The following is a 17,392-nucleotide window of genomic DNA, read 5'->3' as shown; positions in this document are numbered from 1 at the left end:
CAGGTGCTTTAGCAGCCCTTAAAATATTATAGACACATGAGCTCAGTACTTCTAATTTAATAGGTAGCACACCTAAAGGAGATGAAAAGGTGGAAGACAACCATCCTCTGGGGGCAGGGTAAGGTCAGCTCAAGCAGAGAATCCAGGTGGCCTTTCCTGGAGGGCTGCTGGCACCTGGTTTCCAGTCCTGCTGGAGGCTCAGAAGTCCATGGAGCTGTGGGCCAGGTAGTCCTTGCGGCCAATGTTGCTGACCTGTTTGGTCTGCATGGCCTCCAGCTTGGGGCAATCAGTGATGCGATGGCCCAGACCCCCGCAAAAGGTGCAGCCTCTCTCTCCTAGAAAAGGAGGATGACATTTAGAGCTGGAACAGACCTCAGAGATCACCTAACCCACAAAGCCCAGGAGTATGTCCAAGATTCCCCAGGGGTCCCACACAGCAGCCATGTTGGGAACAATAATAACCACAGGTCCCCTGGACACCAGCCCAGCCCAGATCCAGACATTACCTCCCAGGACCAGCATGGACTCATCCCCACAGTGTAGGACTTGCAGTACAGGAGGCACTTTCTGCTTGGCTTCAAGCAAGAGGGCTTTGAGATCCATGAGTACTGACTCGTCTGAGATGGAAAAAAGAGAAAAAAGCATGAGGCTCAGCTTGGCCTGAGACTGGCCCCTGTGACAATGCCTGTCCCAGGATCTGCCTGATACAAGAAGCATGGGAAACAGGAGAAAGGGCCCCGGGGTTGGGAGTTCTGGGAGCCCTAGGTTCTGGTCCTGACTCTGCTGCTCACTCACTGGAGGACTCTGGGCCAGTTGGCTCATTTCTGTGAGTCTCAACTTTCCCTTATCTTAAGTGAATTGTTTGGACTGGACACTAAAAATAGTTTCCTGTATCCCCCAGAGTGTTTCCCACACAACACCCTTGATGTAGATAGTGATGTGTCCCTTATCAAATGTTCTATGAGATGACCTCAGAGACTTGGCCAGGACACAGCTAATAAAGAACAAGAACGGCAAGTCTCCTGAGTGACAGGCCACACAAGAGACCCCAGGGCTGCCTCCCTCAGGCTCCATCTCACCCTGGCCCAAGAGGCCTCCTAGAGTCCCCTCCCTCCCCTCCTGAGCTAGAGACTTACCACAGGCCTTGTTGATAAAGGTGGTGGCAATGCCTGTATTCCCAGAGCGCCCTGTGCGGCCAATCCGATGAACTGGAAGAGAAGAGAGTCCAGAAGGGACAACGTTCGGAGATGGGAGGACCAAAGGAATCCTCACCAAAGCCCCATCCCTAGAGGGTGGAAGTCAGGACCCCAGCCCCAAGTCCTCCCACTCCCTGGTTCTTCACCATAATTCTCAATCTCCTCAGGCATATCGTAATTGATGACATGCTGAATGGCTGGAAAGTCCAGGCCCTTGGAGGCCACATCAGTGGCCACTAAGACATCTTTCTTGCCATCCCGGAATGCTTCAATGGCCTTGGTCCGTTCTTCTTGATCTGGAAGGAGCAAGGTAGATGACAGAGTTATCAAGGCTTGGAGGAAGTAGGGAGGGGATGGTGCTGGGGCTGAGCCAGGAAAACCAAAGGTTAGCTACGGCTGAGCAGGGTCAGGGATGGGGACAAGGGTGGGACACAGGATAAGAGGAGAGGGCAAAGGGAAGAATTATCTGCAGCCCAAAGGATAAAAGGATGAAACTCTGGACCTCAACTCTTTTCAGCTGCCTCTCCCCTTGGCCAGGGGGCCTCAGAATCTCCCAGCCGTGCTCATCTTCACTCTCACCTTCATTGCTAGGTTTTGACTTCATGATTCTGCCCCACACCAGGTGCTCCCACCCCTTTTCCTGCTTCCTCATGTATTCTGTCTTCCTTTGGTAGATTCTAAGTTCCTTGAGGGCAAGGATTGTCTTTCCTTTCTTATATGTATCCCCAGCACTCACCAGTATCTGACATAGCAGGAACCCTATCTGAGCAGCTCCACCTGGCTATAATGCCCTGGTCAGAATCAGACTTCATAGGTTTTCTTATCCTGGCTCCTCTGCACTCACCTTTGCCTCCATGGATGGCTACAGCCTCCACGCCCTTGAGAAGCAAGTATTCATGGATGGCATCCACATCTGCCTTCTTCTCTGCAAAGATCAGCACCTAACCCGAAGGGCACCACGTACATCACACCTAGACTTAACCAGCCTAGCCTGGGGGCAGAGCCTGGAACTATCCTCCTGCTATGCCTGGCTGGTGGGCCCTGGGGAGTCTGCTTTCCAACCCATGTTCCATCTCCTCCCACGAGGACCCCTCTCCCAAGCTGGTAGGGCCCATCCTCCTCACTCACAATACCCCCCCTCCCTGGAGGTTCTGAAGAGATAGCAAGTAGACTCACTGGTGGGGGAGTCTTTTGCAGACACTCCAGCAGGTATACCATCTTGGCCTCTTCCTTCACATACTCCACCTCCTGTATGTCCCCACCACCAGAAGAATATCAGAATTCAGGCTGACCAGGACCCTCATGTCCCTCATAGGGCCCAGTTCTCTGCCAGTGGGCCTTGGGACAGGGAAAGACAATGCCATGTGTATGGAACCTCCCAACTAAACTAAGTCACACGAGGGCAAGGGGCATGTCCTCGCTAAACTGTGTCTCTCTCAGCAGCAGACACTGACTGATCAATCATATGCTGAACTAAGCTGCAATCACCTTGGTAGCTCTCAGGTTTCCTAAGCCTCAGGAGACAAGAGCCTTTCCCACAGGAAGGGGGAATAGAGGTCAGACCCCTGTTGGGTCATGGGAAGTCTGTCCTGCTCAGAGTCAAGGCTGGCCAGACCCAAGGAACCTTCTGGTGGGCAGGAAGTTGGCAAATACAAAACACATTGTTTCACTCAATTTCCTGAGTGTGGCTAATGCAGCTGTGGGTGTGTGGGGATGGGAATGGGGGATGGAGGGTGATTACTCAAACCCCAACACTGGAACTGAGTCCAGTTGAAGGAAAAGCTGATGTGGAAGCCTATCCCTCATACCTGGATGACGTCCAAGCTAGCAGCACCTGCCCGGCCCACGTTGATGGTGACAGGCTTTACCAGGGCACTCTTAGCAAAGTTTTGGATTTTTTTGGGCATGGTAGCACTGAAAAGTAGTGTCTGTCGCTGGCCCTAAGGGAGTGAAGGAGAGAGCTGAGCTGGTACTGGGGCATAGAAACACAAAGGAATGGGAAGGGAGAGATTTCTCCACAAGCCAAGACTCTTGGTAGGAGCCAAGGTTGAGGAGAATGGTGGGATTGTAGGGAGAGAGCTTTGGGTAAAGCACCTTGAAGTAGGAGAAGATGGTTCGGATGTCCCCCTCAAAGCCCATGTCAATCATTCTGTCAGCCTCATCCAGGGCCAGGTAGCGGCAGATGTCCAGACTCACCATCTTCTTTTGCAGCAGGTCCATGAGACGCCCAGGGGTGGCCACCATCATGTGCACCCCACTGGAGAGGGAAGGGACTGCTTTGTCTTTGTACCCTCAGTGCCTAGCATAATGCCCTGCACACAGCAGGAACTTAATGCTTCTTGAAATGAAGAAAAGTTAAAGTCAAGGGTCAAAGGCACGAGGCAGGATCAACCATTCCTCTGGACTATGGGGACCACAGGATGTTGCCTGGGCAGTCAATGATGACTACTACTTGAATTAGATTAGGTGCACAAGCCAGGAGGCAAAGGAAGAGATGACTCAGAGCAGTCCCAGGCATGGGGGAGTCCAGGCCAGGCCCCAGCTCTGAGGGCTGATCCAGGGACCAGATATGCAGGGGGAACAACCTCCTGACTGGTTTCCCGAGACATCACTCACTCCATGACTGCATCCTCTTCCATAGCTGGAAAAAGTCCAGTCTGAGCTGAGCTTGTCCAAGGCCTAATATAACTGAGTGCAGATGCTCGTAAAGGAAGGGGGATCAATAGATTCAAGATGATGGGGGCAGAGGGCTTCTGACTACCCTGACAAAGTGGCCATGAAAGGTAAAACCAGGACTGGGCAGGGGAGGGGAGAAGGAAGAGGGCACTGCCAGAGTCTAGGATGGCTGGACTTACTGCCGGATGGTTTCCATCTGCTCCTTGACTGACATGCCCCCAATGCAGAGGGCACAGCGCAAGGGCGGGGAGCTGTCTTCCTGGAGCAGCCGACAATAATACTCCAAAATTCCATGGGTCTGACGGGCCAGTTCTCGCTATGAGCGACAGGAGACACATAGAATTTGGTGAGCCCTTGAGCCAGGCTGTCTGTAGTAGGAGCTTCCTTTAGGGGCGGTCCTGTCAGGGGTCTTACCAGGGCAGCCCACTTAGCAAGGCATTCTCACGGGAACATACACAGACACAGACAGACAGCCACACAGACACAGACAGCCACACAGACACAGACACAGACACAGATACACACACACACACACATTCCTCTTCCTACTTACCGAAGGGCAAATAATGAGCCCATAGGGTCCTTCTCTCTTGGAAAAGGGTAATCTTTTCTCCTGTTCCAGGCAAAACATGATGACAGGCAGAGTGAACACTAATGTCTTGCCAGAGCCAGTAAAAGCAATGCCAATCATGTCACGGCCAGAAAGGCTATATAGGAAAAGGGAGGGAGAGAAGAAGGGAGGAAGGAAAGGAAAGTTGCCCTGTGAGTCAAAGCCAACAAGGAGGGCCTCTTTGGGTGCTATTTCCTAAGTCCTACAGGAGACCGACTCTCTCAAGCTTCAGGTTTGGCAAGTTTCTAACCTGTACTCCTTAAAAAAGGGGGCCACACTCACATGGTAGGGATGCCCTGGATCTGAATAGGAGTGGGGTGGTGGATTCCCTTCTTCTTCAGGCCCCTCAGTATGGCTGTAGACACAATAGCAAAAGTCCAGATCAAGATCAGCTTCTTCCAGTGTGAAGTAGCCCCTGCTCCTGGGTAGGCAGCAAGCTATTCACAGGCCGTGCAATTGCTGAGTGTGGGGATACCACTGCACATCAGAATACATATTGGGGGCCCTATGTAATGTTTCCACATGTGAAGAAAGGAAGGAAAAATAAATATACCTGCAGGAAACTTCATTTCCCTGAAGCTCTTGAGGGGAGGTGGAATCCCCTCTCCTTCCACCAAGATGTGGTACTTCTTACGAACACGGTCATGCCGGGCTTCAGACATGCTCAGTACATATCGAGGAGCCTTCCAACTGTATAAGACAGTACCAAGGGAACTGGGTGATACCTCTTGAGCACCAGCTAGGAGTTCTCCCTTCAGCTAAACTGAGTCCCAGACAAATCTCCAAAGACAAAGTCAGACCTTCCCCATGTCAGAGTGGGATCCCTGAGGACTGGGACTATGGCTGGCCTTCTTCATGTCCATCTTCATCATTGTTCTTTACTGACTAGCACAACCAGCCCTGAGACGCTGCCCAGACTTGGCACTGATGCCAGAAGCTGAGAGAAGCTGATCTTTTTCTTAAACATCCATCACCCTCCCCTTAACCTCTTCACTCCTAGCCTATAGCTTCAAGGTGACTCTCAACCATAAAAACATAATAACAATACTCATTTCCAGAGTGCTTCCAATTTACAAAAGTGCCATGCTCACATTACTGCTTGGTAGGGAAACGTATTATTATCCCCATCTGGATACTGGAGTTTAAGAAAGATGAAATGACTTGTCCACTATCACAGAGTAAGCAGAATGTTGTATCACAGACCTCAGAGCTGTGAGGAGCCTCAAGTCATCCAGCCCACCTCAATTACAGATTAACCGTAGCTTTCGTGCACCCATCCTCTTTTTCCTTCTGCCATGCTACCACTGCAAGGCACAGCTTGCTGGATAAAGGCATTAGATACACACCCAAAATCTGCAGATGATACTAAGCTGGAGAGATAGGAAGAACACTAGGTAACAAAAGTACATTGGGCTGAAACTAATAAAACTCAGTTGGGGTAAATGCCAAATCTTAGACTTGGGTACAAAAAAATTACTTCACAAGTACGAGATGGAGGAGAAATAGATAGAGAGAAGTCTGTCTGAAAAAACCTCCAGAAGTTTTAGCGGGCTGCAAGCTCAATATCAGTCAGACCCAAATGCCAATGTGATCTCAGGCTACACTGAGATGAAGGAGCACAACTTCCAAGGATAGAGAGATGATGGTCCCACCATGAGAGCCACAGGTTAAGAAGGTAATCCTTTTGAAAGCCAGAAAGTGTTTAGAGCAGGAAAACCACAATGGCAAAGGGCCTTGAGACCAGGTCATGTGAAGAAAGAACTGGGGATCTCAGATTGGAGAAATCAGGATGCAGAGGAGTCATGATTTCAGGTACGCGAAGAGCTATGACATGAAAAAGGGATTAGTCATGTTTCACTTGGCCTCAGAGAGCAGAAGTGGGAATAATGATGGCTAGAAACAGCAAAGGGTCCAATTTAAATTTGCCTTCAGAAAACACAAACAATTAGAGGGGTCCTAAGGCAGAAGAGGCTACCCCTCAAGATGGTGGGCTCCCCTTCCTGGATGTCTTCCAGCAGAGGTTGGATGATTACTTGTTGTTAAGTTGTAGAAAGGATTTCTTCTGGGCTAATAGGCCACTGAGGTCCCTTCCAAATCTCAGTTACAATGACTCCAGATTTTAGTACCTGGTTTTGATGGGATCATCATAGGTGATTCCTTTCGCCATCTCTTTCACTGACATGAGAGCTAAGGACAAACAAAGCAATGTTATAAAGGGCTTCCAGTTCCCTGTTCCCCCTTCAAGGTCTAGCCTACCTGTCGAGCCCAGGCAAGCTGGCTGTCCCAAACTGGTTAGTATTCATTCCTGGAAAATATGCCCTGACTCAGATAAGCAGCCCTGGTGTCCTGCTGGACTCACCTCGGCCCTCTGCCACACTCTCCAAGATCTTCTCCTCCTCTTTCAGCTGCTTCTCCTTGGCAGACTCTTTCCGGGCTGGGGAAGAAGTCACAGGCAACCTGTAAGCAAGGCCCTGAGCCCAAGGCACTCTGGGGTCCCTCACCCAGCAATCTCAAAAGTTCAGAGACTGTCTGATCCAACTAACAGTTAGGCAGGATTTCCCCCTCCCACAAACAGCCTCTGTTTAAAGACCTGAGGGTCTGCTCAAGGCAGCTGGGAAATAACCTCTGGAGCAGGAGAATGAAGACCTATCCCAAAGGGGGTTCCTGATGTCCACTCTAGGTTCCGCTTTTTTCCTTTCCTCCTCCCTCCTGCTCCTGGAAGCCTGGGGCAGCTGCCCTGGCATGCTCACATCTCCTTGCTACCTTCTGCCTTCTCTTTCAGGTGCTGGTGCTGGTCCAGGAGGCTGACATTGGACTGGGGGCCCAAGGGAATGTCGTCTTCATCTCCTCGGGGCTCACTGCCGCTGTCTTTCTGCTCCTCCTCTGCCACTCCCTTCCGCCGCATCTGCAGCAACTTCTGTAGCTGCAGGAGGGACCCAGGAGTGGGACCAGGGGCCACTATCGGCCTCACCAACCTGGGAAGGCTGAGATTTCTCACCCTCTTCTCCTTCCAGGGGCCTTGGGAACATCCTTTCCCACTGCCACCCCTAAACCACCCTGCCAGCTCCACCCCTCTACCCCCTACCATTTGCTGCTTTCTCTGCTTGACAGGCACATAAGGCACATAGTCCTCATCCTCTGACAGGCCTCCTGCTGTGTCATCTTCCTCCTCTCGAGGTCTCTGGAGAAAGTGACAGGTCACAGAGATAATGGGCAGGAGTGTGGGGTAGCAGAAAGAACAACTGGGCTTGGGATTGGCTCACTTCAATTCAGTTCAACAAGCATTATTAAATGTAGATTTCCTGTGCTGTGTACTATGCTCGGCTCTGAGGATCCAAAGGAAAAAATATGAAGACAGTCCCTTTTGCAAGGAGTTTCCATTCTGATGCGGGATAATACTATGTACAAATGAGTAAATATGAAAAATATTTAAAGTAATGTGGGTGATGGTAGGAAATGTTAATAATAGAAGGGATATGGAAAGGCTCCATGCAGGAGATGACACTTGATTGAGCTGAGGTGAGGCAGAAGAACATTTCAGATACTTCAGACAACGCAAAGGCAGTGAGACAGATGAGGTATCTTGTAAAGGAAACCTAATAGGTCAATTTGGCTAGAATATAAGAACTGGGCGGAGGGGAGCCCGGGGGGGGTGAGAGGGAGTAGTGAAGGTAGATGTGGAATATGCCTGCAAACAGATGTTGGATCCAACCTGTGAAGGCCTTTAAATACCAAGCAGAGTAATTTACATTTTATCTAAGAGAAAATGGGGAATAGTGAAGCTTTCTGAACAAGGGAGTGACATGGTCAGGCCTGTGTTGTGCTTTTAAGAAAAGTGGTATGACATCACAAAGCTATTCACAGAAAAAGTGCTTTTTTAACAATGAAGTTTAAAAAAGAAATTGTGAATTATTATAATTGGCAAGGGAGGGTGTACACATCGTAGGCAGGAAAGAAATCACTGAATCAGAAATTAGAGACTGGCCCTGATAGATCATTTTGTTCAGTTTTACAGATAAGGAAAACAGACCAAGAGAGGTGAAATAAGTCCCCCAAGGTCAGAGTTGAAAAGCTGGGGCTACAATCCAAGGCTTATTCATCAAAATCCACTAGCAAAGAGTTTTTTCACCTTTTCTGTGTCCTAGACCCCCTTGAGCAGTTTTTCTAAGTCTGATGAAACTGATGGACCCTGTCTAAGAATAATGTTTTTAAATGCATGAAATAAAATACGTAGGATTCCAAAGGAAACCAATCATCTTGGAAATGCCATTTAGTATTTATTTATATATTCTTAAACAAGTGAAAAACCCCAGGTAAAGAACCTTTTCATTAAATGCTGTCTCATCTCTTCTAATTTTTTTTTTAATTTTAAAATTTTATTTTCAGTTCAAAATTCTCTCCCTCCCTCGGCTCTCTTTCCAACCCATTGAGAAGGCAAGAAATATATACACTGTCTAAGAGTGTGTGTGTGTGTGTGTGTGTGTGTGTGTGTGTAAAGACTTCTTGCATTTCTGCCAACATGGCTTCCAACAGCATTATCCTTCTGGAAAAACTTTCTTTCACTTTCATACTAAACTTCTTTTCATCAAATACAATGGTAGGTTACCCTGCCCAAAATTTTCAACTCCTTCACTTCTCTTCCATATTTTAAACAGCTGAACACTTCCCCCAAACCTCTTTCTTCATACCCTGTACTCTCCTTGGCTTCCAGGTCACTCACTGTTCTCTCCTGGCTTTCCTTCTACTGTTCTGACCTCTCCTTCAATTATCTTCCTCCCTAAATCTACCTTTTACCCTAATTTTTCTGTTTCTCTTAAGGATACTACCATCCTTCCAGTCACTCAAGTTCACAACCCTGGTATCATTCTTGATTCTTCTCTCTCTTTCACACAGAAAAAAAGGCCAAGGTCTTCCACTGCATCTTGGGTCACTGCTCGTCAGCTTGAATCTTCTCTTGACACTGGACCCAGATGGCTCCAAAGGAGAGAGGAGATGATCTTGCATAACCCTCCCTCACTTAAATCCAATCCACTTACAAGACATGACATTACCTTCCTGATGCCATAATTCTCTCTGAGAATGAAAGACAAACAATGATCTGGGAGTAGTACTAGCTGCCCCACTGGACAGTTCTAGTGGGGCAACACAACTCCTTCCTTCTTTCTTTCTTCCTTTCTTCCTTCCTTCCCTCCCTTCCTCCCCTCTCTCTGTCCATATAGGGAATCACACCCTTAACTGCAGGTGTTCTGCCCAAAGAAATATCAATTTTGATCTCTGACACCTCACGAGATATCTTGGAGTTTATAGGCTAGATTTCTTTTTTAAGGCATCCTTAACCCCAGTAGCAATTGTATCTGTTTTGACCTGAAATCCTGAGGGTCTTCCCTCCCAGACTGATTTTGGTTTTTTAGAGTTTTTTTGATTAGGTAAAAGGGAGCATTCTTTGCCTCATTTCTTACCTAGCCTCAATCACTGAATGAGTATTGCCTCCATCAAACTGAATGGGACCTGGTAAACACCTTAGCTTAAAAAGGCCAAGGTCTCCCATTACATCCAGGGTCATCTCCAGTCATGATCTATATATCTTGCCACTGGACCCAGATGGCTCTGGAGGAGAGAGTGAGGCTGGTGACTTTGCACAGTTCTAACTCCCTAAATCAACTTCACTTGCAAGTCATGACAACACCTCCCTGAGGAAGGACAAACAAAGCTCCTTCATACACATCCCTCCATTCAATTAACTGTCCATTCCATTTTCACATTTCTCACAGTTACTCTCTCCTCATAGTCACCTCATTGCCTGGACTATTATAAAGCTTTTTATCTGGCTTCCCTGCCTCTAGTCTTTCCCCTCAACAATCCACCTTTCAAACGGAAGCAAAATAATTGTCCTAAGACTCCGGTGTAACAATGCTACTCTCCTGCTCAAAAGACTTCAGCACCTCTACAACTCTAGAACAGCTTTTTAAAAAAAAAATTGTTTTTGACAAAAATTGCTTGGAAAGCTGGGTAACAGTGTGGAGGAAACTGGGCACAGACCAATGCCTGACACCATACACAAGACTAAAGTCCAAATGGATACATGATCTAGGTATAAAGACTGATACTATAAACAAATTAGGGGAGCAAGGAATAGTATATTTGTCAGATTTATGGAGAATGGAGAAATTTTTGACCAAACAAGAGATAGAGAATATTATGAAGTACAAAATATATAATTTTGATTTAATTAAAAATGAAAAGATTTTGCACCACAAACACAATGCAACCAAGATTAGGAGGGAAGCAGAAAACTGGGAAAGAATTTTTGTTAACTAGTGTCTGTGATAAAGGTCTCATTTCTAAAATATATAGAGAACTGAGTCAAATTTACAAGAATACAAGTCATTCCCCAACTGATAAATGGTCAATGGATATTAATAGATAGTTTTCAGAGGAAGAAATTAAAGATATCATATGAAAAAAATGCTCTAAATAACTATTAGAGAGATGCAAATCAAAACAACTCTGAGATACCACATCACACCTATCAGACTGGCTAACATGACAAAACAGGAAGAAGATAAATGTTGGAGAAGATGTGGAACTGTAAGCTGATCCAACCATTCTGGAGAGCAATTTGGAACTATGCCCAAAGGGCTACAAAAATGTGCATACCGTCCGACCCAGCAGTATCACTTCTAGGACTGTATCCCCAAGAGATCATAAAAATGGGAAAGGGTCCCACATGTACAAAAATATTTATAGCAGCTCTTTGTGATGGCCAAGAACTGGAAATCAAGGGGATGCCCACCAATTGGGGAATGGCTGAACAAGCTGTGGTACATGAATGCAATGGAATATTATTGCACCATAAGAAATGAACAGGAAGACTTCAGAGAAGCCTGGAAAGACTTATATAAACTGATGCTGAGTGAAAGGAGCAGAACCAGGAGAACTTTGTGCACAGCAACAACCACAGTGTGCAAGGATTTTTTCTGGCAGACTTAGTAATTCACTGCAATGCAAGGACTTTAAAAATTCCTAAAGGTCACTTAAGGCAAAATGCCTTTCACATCCAGAGAAAGAAGTATGGAATTGGATCGCAGATAGAAACATAACATTTTCTTTTGTATTGTTTTGTTCTATGGTTTCTCTCATTCATTTTAAATCTTCTATTCAACATGACTAAGGTGAAAATGTATTTAATAGGAAAGTATATCTGTGTAGAACCTATATAAGATTGCACACCATCTCCGGAGGGAGTGGGGAGGGGCAGAAGGAGAGGGAGGGAGGGGAAAAAAAATCTAAGCTATATGGAAGTGATTGTAGAATACTGAAAAGAAATAAAATAATTTAAAAAAAATAATTTTTAACATTCATTTTTTTGAGTTCCAAAATTCTCTCTCCCTTCCACTCCTCCCCCTACCCATGGAGAAGGCAAGCAATATATCAATCATATCTTGAAAATACAATTATCAACATCATCATCATATCCCATCAATGATAACAATCGTATCACGGCTTGTCCTCTCAATCGATAGGGAAGGGTGGGAAATTTTGAAACTTAAATTTTTTAAGAAATGGAGGTTAAAGATTTTTACACGTAATTGTTAAATATTTAATGAAATAATGCTATATTGAAAAAAATTTTAAATTTAAAAAAAGAAACAAAATTGTACATGTGAAATTACGCATGAACAAGAGATCTTAACCTTTTTCGAGCCATGGATCCCTTTGGCAATCTGGCGAAACCCCTTCTCAGAATGACTGTCCTTTACATTCATAATTGAATAAAATACTAAATTTCAACTCGAGGTTAGTGAAAACAGGGTTCCCCAGCCCTCCATCCAAGCTCAAAGACCCCCTAAATTTAACCACAACCCCTGCGGGCTAGGAGCTTCCTCTCTAACATAAAACCCCTCTCGTCGCTCCCGTTCTCAGATTCTGGGCTCCCCTCCCGGCCTCCACCCGGGTTCCCATCTCTACACTTCTGTTCAGGCTCTTCCCTCCTCCCTGCTCTACCTTCCTCCAGCCGCCCTCCCAGCACAGGGCCGGCACACCGTAGGCGACCAATAAGTGTTTCCCGATGGAGTGTAGAGGAGGAAACGCTGTAAATTCAAGCGTTTCGGAAATCGGGGCTCCGGCCGCCCCGCGGGACCTGGGCCCTCCCACCCTCGCCTCCGGGTAGGGTTAGCTTGGGGGTCCGTGGTTAGATCTCCAGAGATCCCTGAATGCGAAAGCGGAGAACATGGTTATAGCTGTCTTCCTTCGTAACCCTGGATATTTCATTTCATGCACTTAAAAATATTTGGAGGAGTTCGTGGGGTCTGCGAAGCAAAAACAAGCCCCGGCTACAAGGCTCTCTGGGAAGCCGAGAGGAGAAGCAGGGAAGGGAGCGCCCCAGGTTTGGCCCTACTTGGGGGGGGGGAGGTCTAACCCCGGCTCGCCCGGGGTGCGCTGTGTGGTGCAGAAGCTTCCCCTCTCGGGGCCTCGGTGTGTCCACTGTTAAGATGGGGGGGGGAGGAGTGAGTGTTTGCGGACCGACCAGCTTCCTACTGGGGCCGCGGGCCTCTTTCTGGCTGACTGCGCCGCCGATAAACACCGGGCGGGCGAGAGAAGTCCCGGAAAAGCCAGAGCCCCAGCCCCCCTCTCCCACTCCTACCTTCCTCTCCGTTTCCGGCTCCTCCATGTCGAGAGGACCAGTCACGCGGCGCACAAACTCCGCCCCGTTTTAAATCTACCCAATCATCTCGAGGAGGAAGTTCCTGTCTCCCAGCAACCTCCTCACGTGGTCCTGGACTCTTATAGGCTGCGTCGAGGGACCAGCTTCCTTTCAACAGAGATGGAGCATGCGCATAGGATAGGTTTGAGGATCCTGTGATGGGGCAGCGGAAGTCCAAACGCCTGAGGGAGGGCTTAGCGCCTGGGTTACTGTGGGATACTGGAAGAACCGAGAAGCGCGCCCCCTGGGGAGTCCTCTCAGAACTGAACATCCCCGCCTGGCCCTGCGCCGGAAGGCCATTTATTCTTTCGGACTGGAATGGCAGGTTAGGAGTGGGGCAATCTTAGCATGATTCTTAAATACCATCGTCAATCCCCTAACCCCCTTCTTTTTACCATTTAGGGGAGCTGAGGCCCAGAGAAAAGAAACTGGTCCAAGGCACGCAGTCACCAGGTAGCAAAGCCAGGATTTACAGGTAGGCCACGTTTTCCATCCTCGTCCTTGAACTAGTGTAACGTTATTATTGTATTCTTTGCTATGTAATGTTCCGCCCTTGCCCCGGGGCATAACTGCGTTCTGTAGCTGGACCTAAAGGAGACCACCAGATGGAGGCGACTTGGAGGTGTCACACGTGGCCCGTGGTATGGCTAAAGGATGAACATGGCCGAGGCCCCAGCCATTCAGAATTGTGCCTGAGGCTCCTAGAGGAGCCAGGCCATACAAATCCATTACCGAGCAAGGCCACTGTTAAGCAGGTACCCCAAAGCAGTGAACCGCAGAAAGGACCCGCATGACATAAATGTGCATGTGCATGCAGGTATGAATGTGTGTATATGTTGTGTTGTATACGTGTTTGTGTATATATACATATAGGTGTGTATATGTAAGCGCTTTTGTGGTACTGGACTGCCAGGCCTAGAGGCCTGAGGGCTACCTGAGTCTTCCCTTACCTCTATCGGAGGTCTTCGGCTGGCCAAACCGGATGCTCGTATGAGAGAAAGGACGTTCCAGAGTCGAACAAGGGTTGAGCTTTATTTCAGGGTTTGGTTACAAGTGCAGGGGAATTCTTCCTTAGGAGGGAGCGAAGACTCTCCCAAGGAGGCAAAGATCTTACAATAAGAGATTGGAAGTAGAAGTGTAAGTGGGGAGAGAGGAGAAAGGAAAAGCAGAGCCTTGTTGTCCTCACACGTGGCCCCTCCGCCCAAGAGCGCTTTCAGGCTTTCCTGATCCTACTTAAGCTCTCCAGCCGCATAGTTTGCATCTGAATACCGTGCTGTTAGATAACAATAGTGTGCCCAGATCCGGGACAATCTCGAGGGCGGGGAGAGCTCTCTCCCATCACGTTTCTCACGGGAAGAGGCGGAAATACACGAGATAGCTCGGTTCACCTCGATTCCCAGTCGTTTCCTGGGGGGGCCTCGTGAGAACTCTAAGATTTAGAAGTTCCCACCTTTACCCGCCGGAGACTGTCCACCTGGAATTGAGCTTCCAACCCTAGCACTGGACAGCCAGAAACAAAGAGAGTACCCATCAGTTAGGGAATGGCTAAAAGAATGATGGTACGGGAGTCATATTACTGTGCTATAAGAAATGATGAGTATGAAGAACTTAAAGAAAATCGGTAAGGTTTTGTGAATCCATAGAGTGAAATATGAAAACCATTTGCCTGACAAGTGAAATAATGTAAAAGAAAATAACCCTGAAAAACTTCAGAACCCCGATCAATGAAATGATCCATCATGACTTCAATAAACTGATGATGAAGCATGCCTTCTGCTTCTTGGCAGAGTGATGATAAACTAAAGGCATAAAATGAGACGTTCATTTTTTAAAATATGGCCAACGTGTTGATTTGTTTGAGTTACTGTACTTATTTTTCTCTGGGGAGATCTTTGTATGTTTGTGCACAGAGTGGGTTAGTGAGAAGTGACAGACACAAAAAGAATCAATAAAACAAAAAATACAGAAGAAAACAAAGTTCAGAAGGGGACACAGTAATATAGTTACTACCATTTAAAATTTAATATGTACTTTAAAATGAACATAAATTCAGTTTCCTATACAATCTTTTTTCTTTGTTCTTTGTGTACTGAAATGTTTATGTTGGTGACTGTTAAGTTCACAAAAAAAGGGAAGAAATTTAAAGGATCATTGAGGAAAACATGGACAATAAGGCATGGATCAATGATCAACACTGATGGAAGATCACAGATCCGTGGAAATATTGAAATATGAATAGATAGTAAACAAGCAAAAATGGCTCACATATTAGAGTGCTCTACAATTACATTTTCTCGTTCAAACACATAAGCCTTGTTAGGGAGTTGGGGCAAGGATTATCATCTCCAATGGGATACCTCCCATTTCTATAGTACTTTAGGGTTTATAAATAATTTCTCTACAACAATTCCATATGGTAGGTGGTACAAGTATGATTATTTGTTTGCCCAAAGTAACAGAAGTAGTAAGGGACAGAGCTGGGACACAAAGCTAGGTCTGTAATTCCAAGTCTAGAACTATTTTTACTACATCAGGCTAGGAGAAGGAGGGGGTGAGGATGGGACAGCGAATGAAAAGGATTTATAAAGCACCAAGTATCATTTTAAAAAATGATAATCCCTGACCTCAAGGAGCTTACATTCAAATAGGGAGGAACAGCACATATATGAGAGCAGTGGCAAAGGTAATGAGTGAGGTGGAAAGGGGGTGGGAGGGCATAACAGGTCAGCAACGAAAGGCAGATGATGAAATGGCCTGGATGGATGGCTATATGACACCCAAAGCTAAACCTTAGTCTGATGTCCAAGGACAGTCTGTAAATTTGAAGTAGGCTTAAGTGAGCAAATTTGCACAAACTTAAATACCAATCATCTGGTTTGGGTCTGAGGTCTGGAGTTCCAAAAATTAGTAGATTAACTTCTCTGGGGACTGGAGGTATGGATTCTGGAAGAACTGGGTGTGAAGGTCTAGGTGTCAAGTCCATTGTGGAGAATGCTGATTCCAGTGCAGAGGTGCACTGCCTGCACTGGCAGGCAGATGGCTTGGCTGGATAAGTAGATGAAATATGAAGCTAAAGCATGGTCTGCTGTTTAGGGAAAGAGTTCCAAAAAATGAGCAGAGTAACTTTCCCATGGCCTGAGGGAGGGGGAATGAATTCTGGAAGACTTAGATGAGAAAAAATTAAGATCAGAATTGCCAGATAAAACAGCAAGAGTAGCAGAGGGAAAAACAAGTTTATAGAGTTTGATGAGAGAACCAACTAAGCAAAAGCATCTGAAGGGCACTTTAGGATGAAGCTGGAAGACAGACAAAAAATGGGAAATATCTGTAAAAATGAACAAACTTTTGTTTGGAGTCACCCACCACATTTGGAATAGATCTTCACAATCCCAGATATGTTGAATGAAAAAGTAGGAAAGGCATTAAAGAAACCACAGGTGGGAAGGAAAGCTGGACTAGACCAATATACACCTTCTTGATGGAGGTGACAAAATTTGTTGAGAGACTGATTGATTTTCAATGGCAAAAGGACCTCAAAGTCTTGGAAAAAGATCTTAGATCTTATTGTTACCAAAAAATTTCATAACCACCAACCCAAATGACGACTTTCCCATCTGTACAAAATATTTGGCTTAAGAAAGGAACAGGAAGTCTTTAAAAAATCATACTCTAGCTGAAATGCCATTCTTCTGTAAGAAATGATGAGGAGGATGGTTTAGAAAAACCTGGGAAAACTTATGATGTAAGAACTAGGACAGCAATGTACACAGTAACAATATTGCAAGAATAATCACCCTTGAAAGACATAGCAACTCATCAATGTAGTGAATCATAGTCAAATGGTCCCAAGCACAAAAAGAGTTCTTAGAAGAATTTAAAAAGGACTTTTAAAATCAAATAAGAGAGATCAAGGAAAAATTAGAAAAAAAAATAAGAGCAATTCAAGAAAATTATTAGAAAAGAAGTCAATCAACTTGAAATAGAGAATCAAAAACTTAAGGAAGAAAATAATTCCTTGAAACTAGAATTGGGCAAAGGGACGCTAAAGACATTCTAAGAAATAATAAAATTGAACAAAAAAATAGAAGGAAAATGTGAAACATCTCATCAGAAAAACAACTAATCTGGAGAACAGATCAAGGAGAAATAATATAAGAATGGTATGGCTACCTGAAAATTACAATTAAAAAAAGAATCTTGATACAG

At 46.0% G+C, this 17,392-nt stretch overlaps 1 protein-coding gene and 1 long non-coding RNA gene across 6 annotated transcripts in view; one reads left to right on the top strand and one right to left on the bottom strand.

Moving 5' to 3' along the window:
- Positions 1-42: 42 nt before the first annotated feature.
- DDX41 (DEAD-box helicase 41) lies at positions 43-13,217 on the bottom strand. 3 transcript variants are annotated; one of them, XM_072631153.1, is made up of 17 exons: positions 13,127-13,217; positions 7,568-7,663; positions 7,246-7,405; positions 6,842-6,916; positions 6,609-6,669; positions 5,036-5,172; positions 4,765-4,837; positions 4,426-4,579; positions 4,052-4,188; positions 3,291-3,453; positions 3,005-3,136; positions 2,373-2,444; positions 2,041-2,137; positions 1,343-1,492; positions 1,137-1,208; positions 507-617; positions 43-335 (listed from the first exon to the last, which is right to left on the bottom strand). In XM_072631153.1, the coding sequence occupies exons 1-17, from the start codon at positions 13,151-13,153 to the stop codon at positions 199-201; spliced, it is 1,854 nt and encodes a 617-aa protein (XP_072487254.1). In that variant the 5' UTR covers positions 13,154-13,217; the 3' UTR covers positions 43-198. The 3 variants fall into 3 exon arrangements, with proteins under 3 accessions (XP_072487254.1, XP_072487255.1, XP_072487256.1); XM_072631154.1 differs by having other exon boundaries at positions 2,041-2,116; XM_072631155.1 differs by lacking the exon at positions 13,127-13,217 and adding an exon at positions 12,487-12,591.
- A 71-nt stretch (positions 13,218-13,288) lies between these two features.
- Positions 13,289-17,392, top strand: part of LOC140518765 (uncharacterized) — a 44,870-nt gene continuing 40,766 nt past the window's right edge. For 2 of the 3 annotated variants that reach the window (XR_011972008.1, XR_011972006.1), the window contains exons 1-2: positions 13,384-13,511; positions 13,589-13,661. This is a non-coding gene — a long non-coding RNA (uncharacterized lncRNA). Of the gene's footprint in view, positions 13,512-13,588; positions 13,662-17,392 lie in introns of all 3 variants that reach the window. The other variant, XR_011972007.1, reaches the window with a different exon arrangement.

This window comes from Notamacropus eugenii, chromosome 1, assembly GCF_028372415.1.
Source record: "Notamacropus eugenii isolate mMacEug1 chromosome 1, mMacEug1.pri_v2, whole genome shotgun sequence".
Taxonomy (NCBI): Eukaryota; Metazoa; Chordata; class Mammalia; order Diprotodontia; family Macropodidae; genus Notamacropus; species Notamacropus eugenii.
This window is presented reverse-complemented; position numbering and strand designations above follow the sequence as displayed.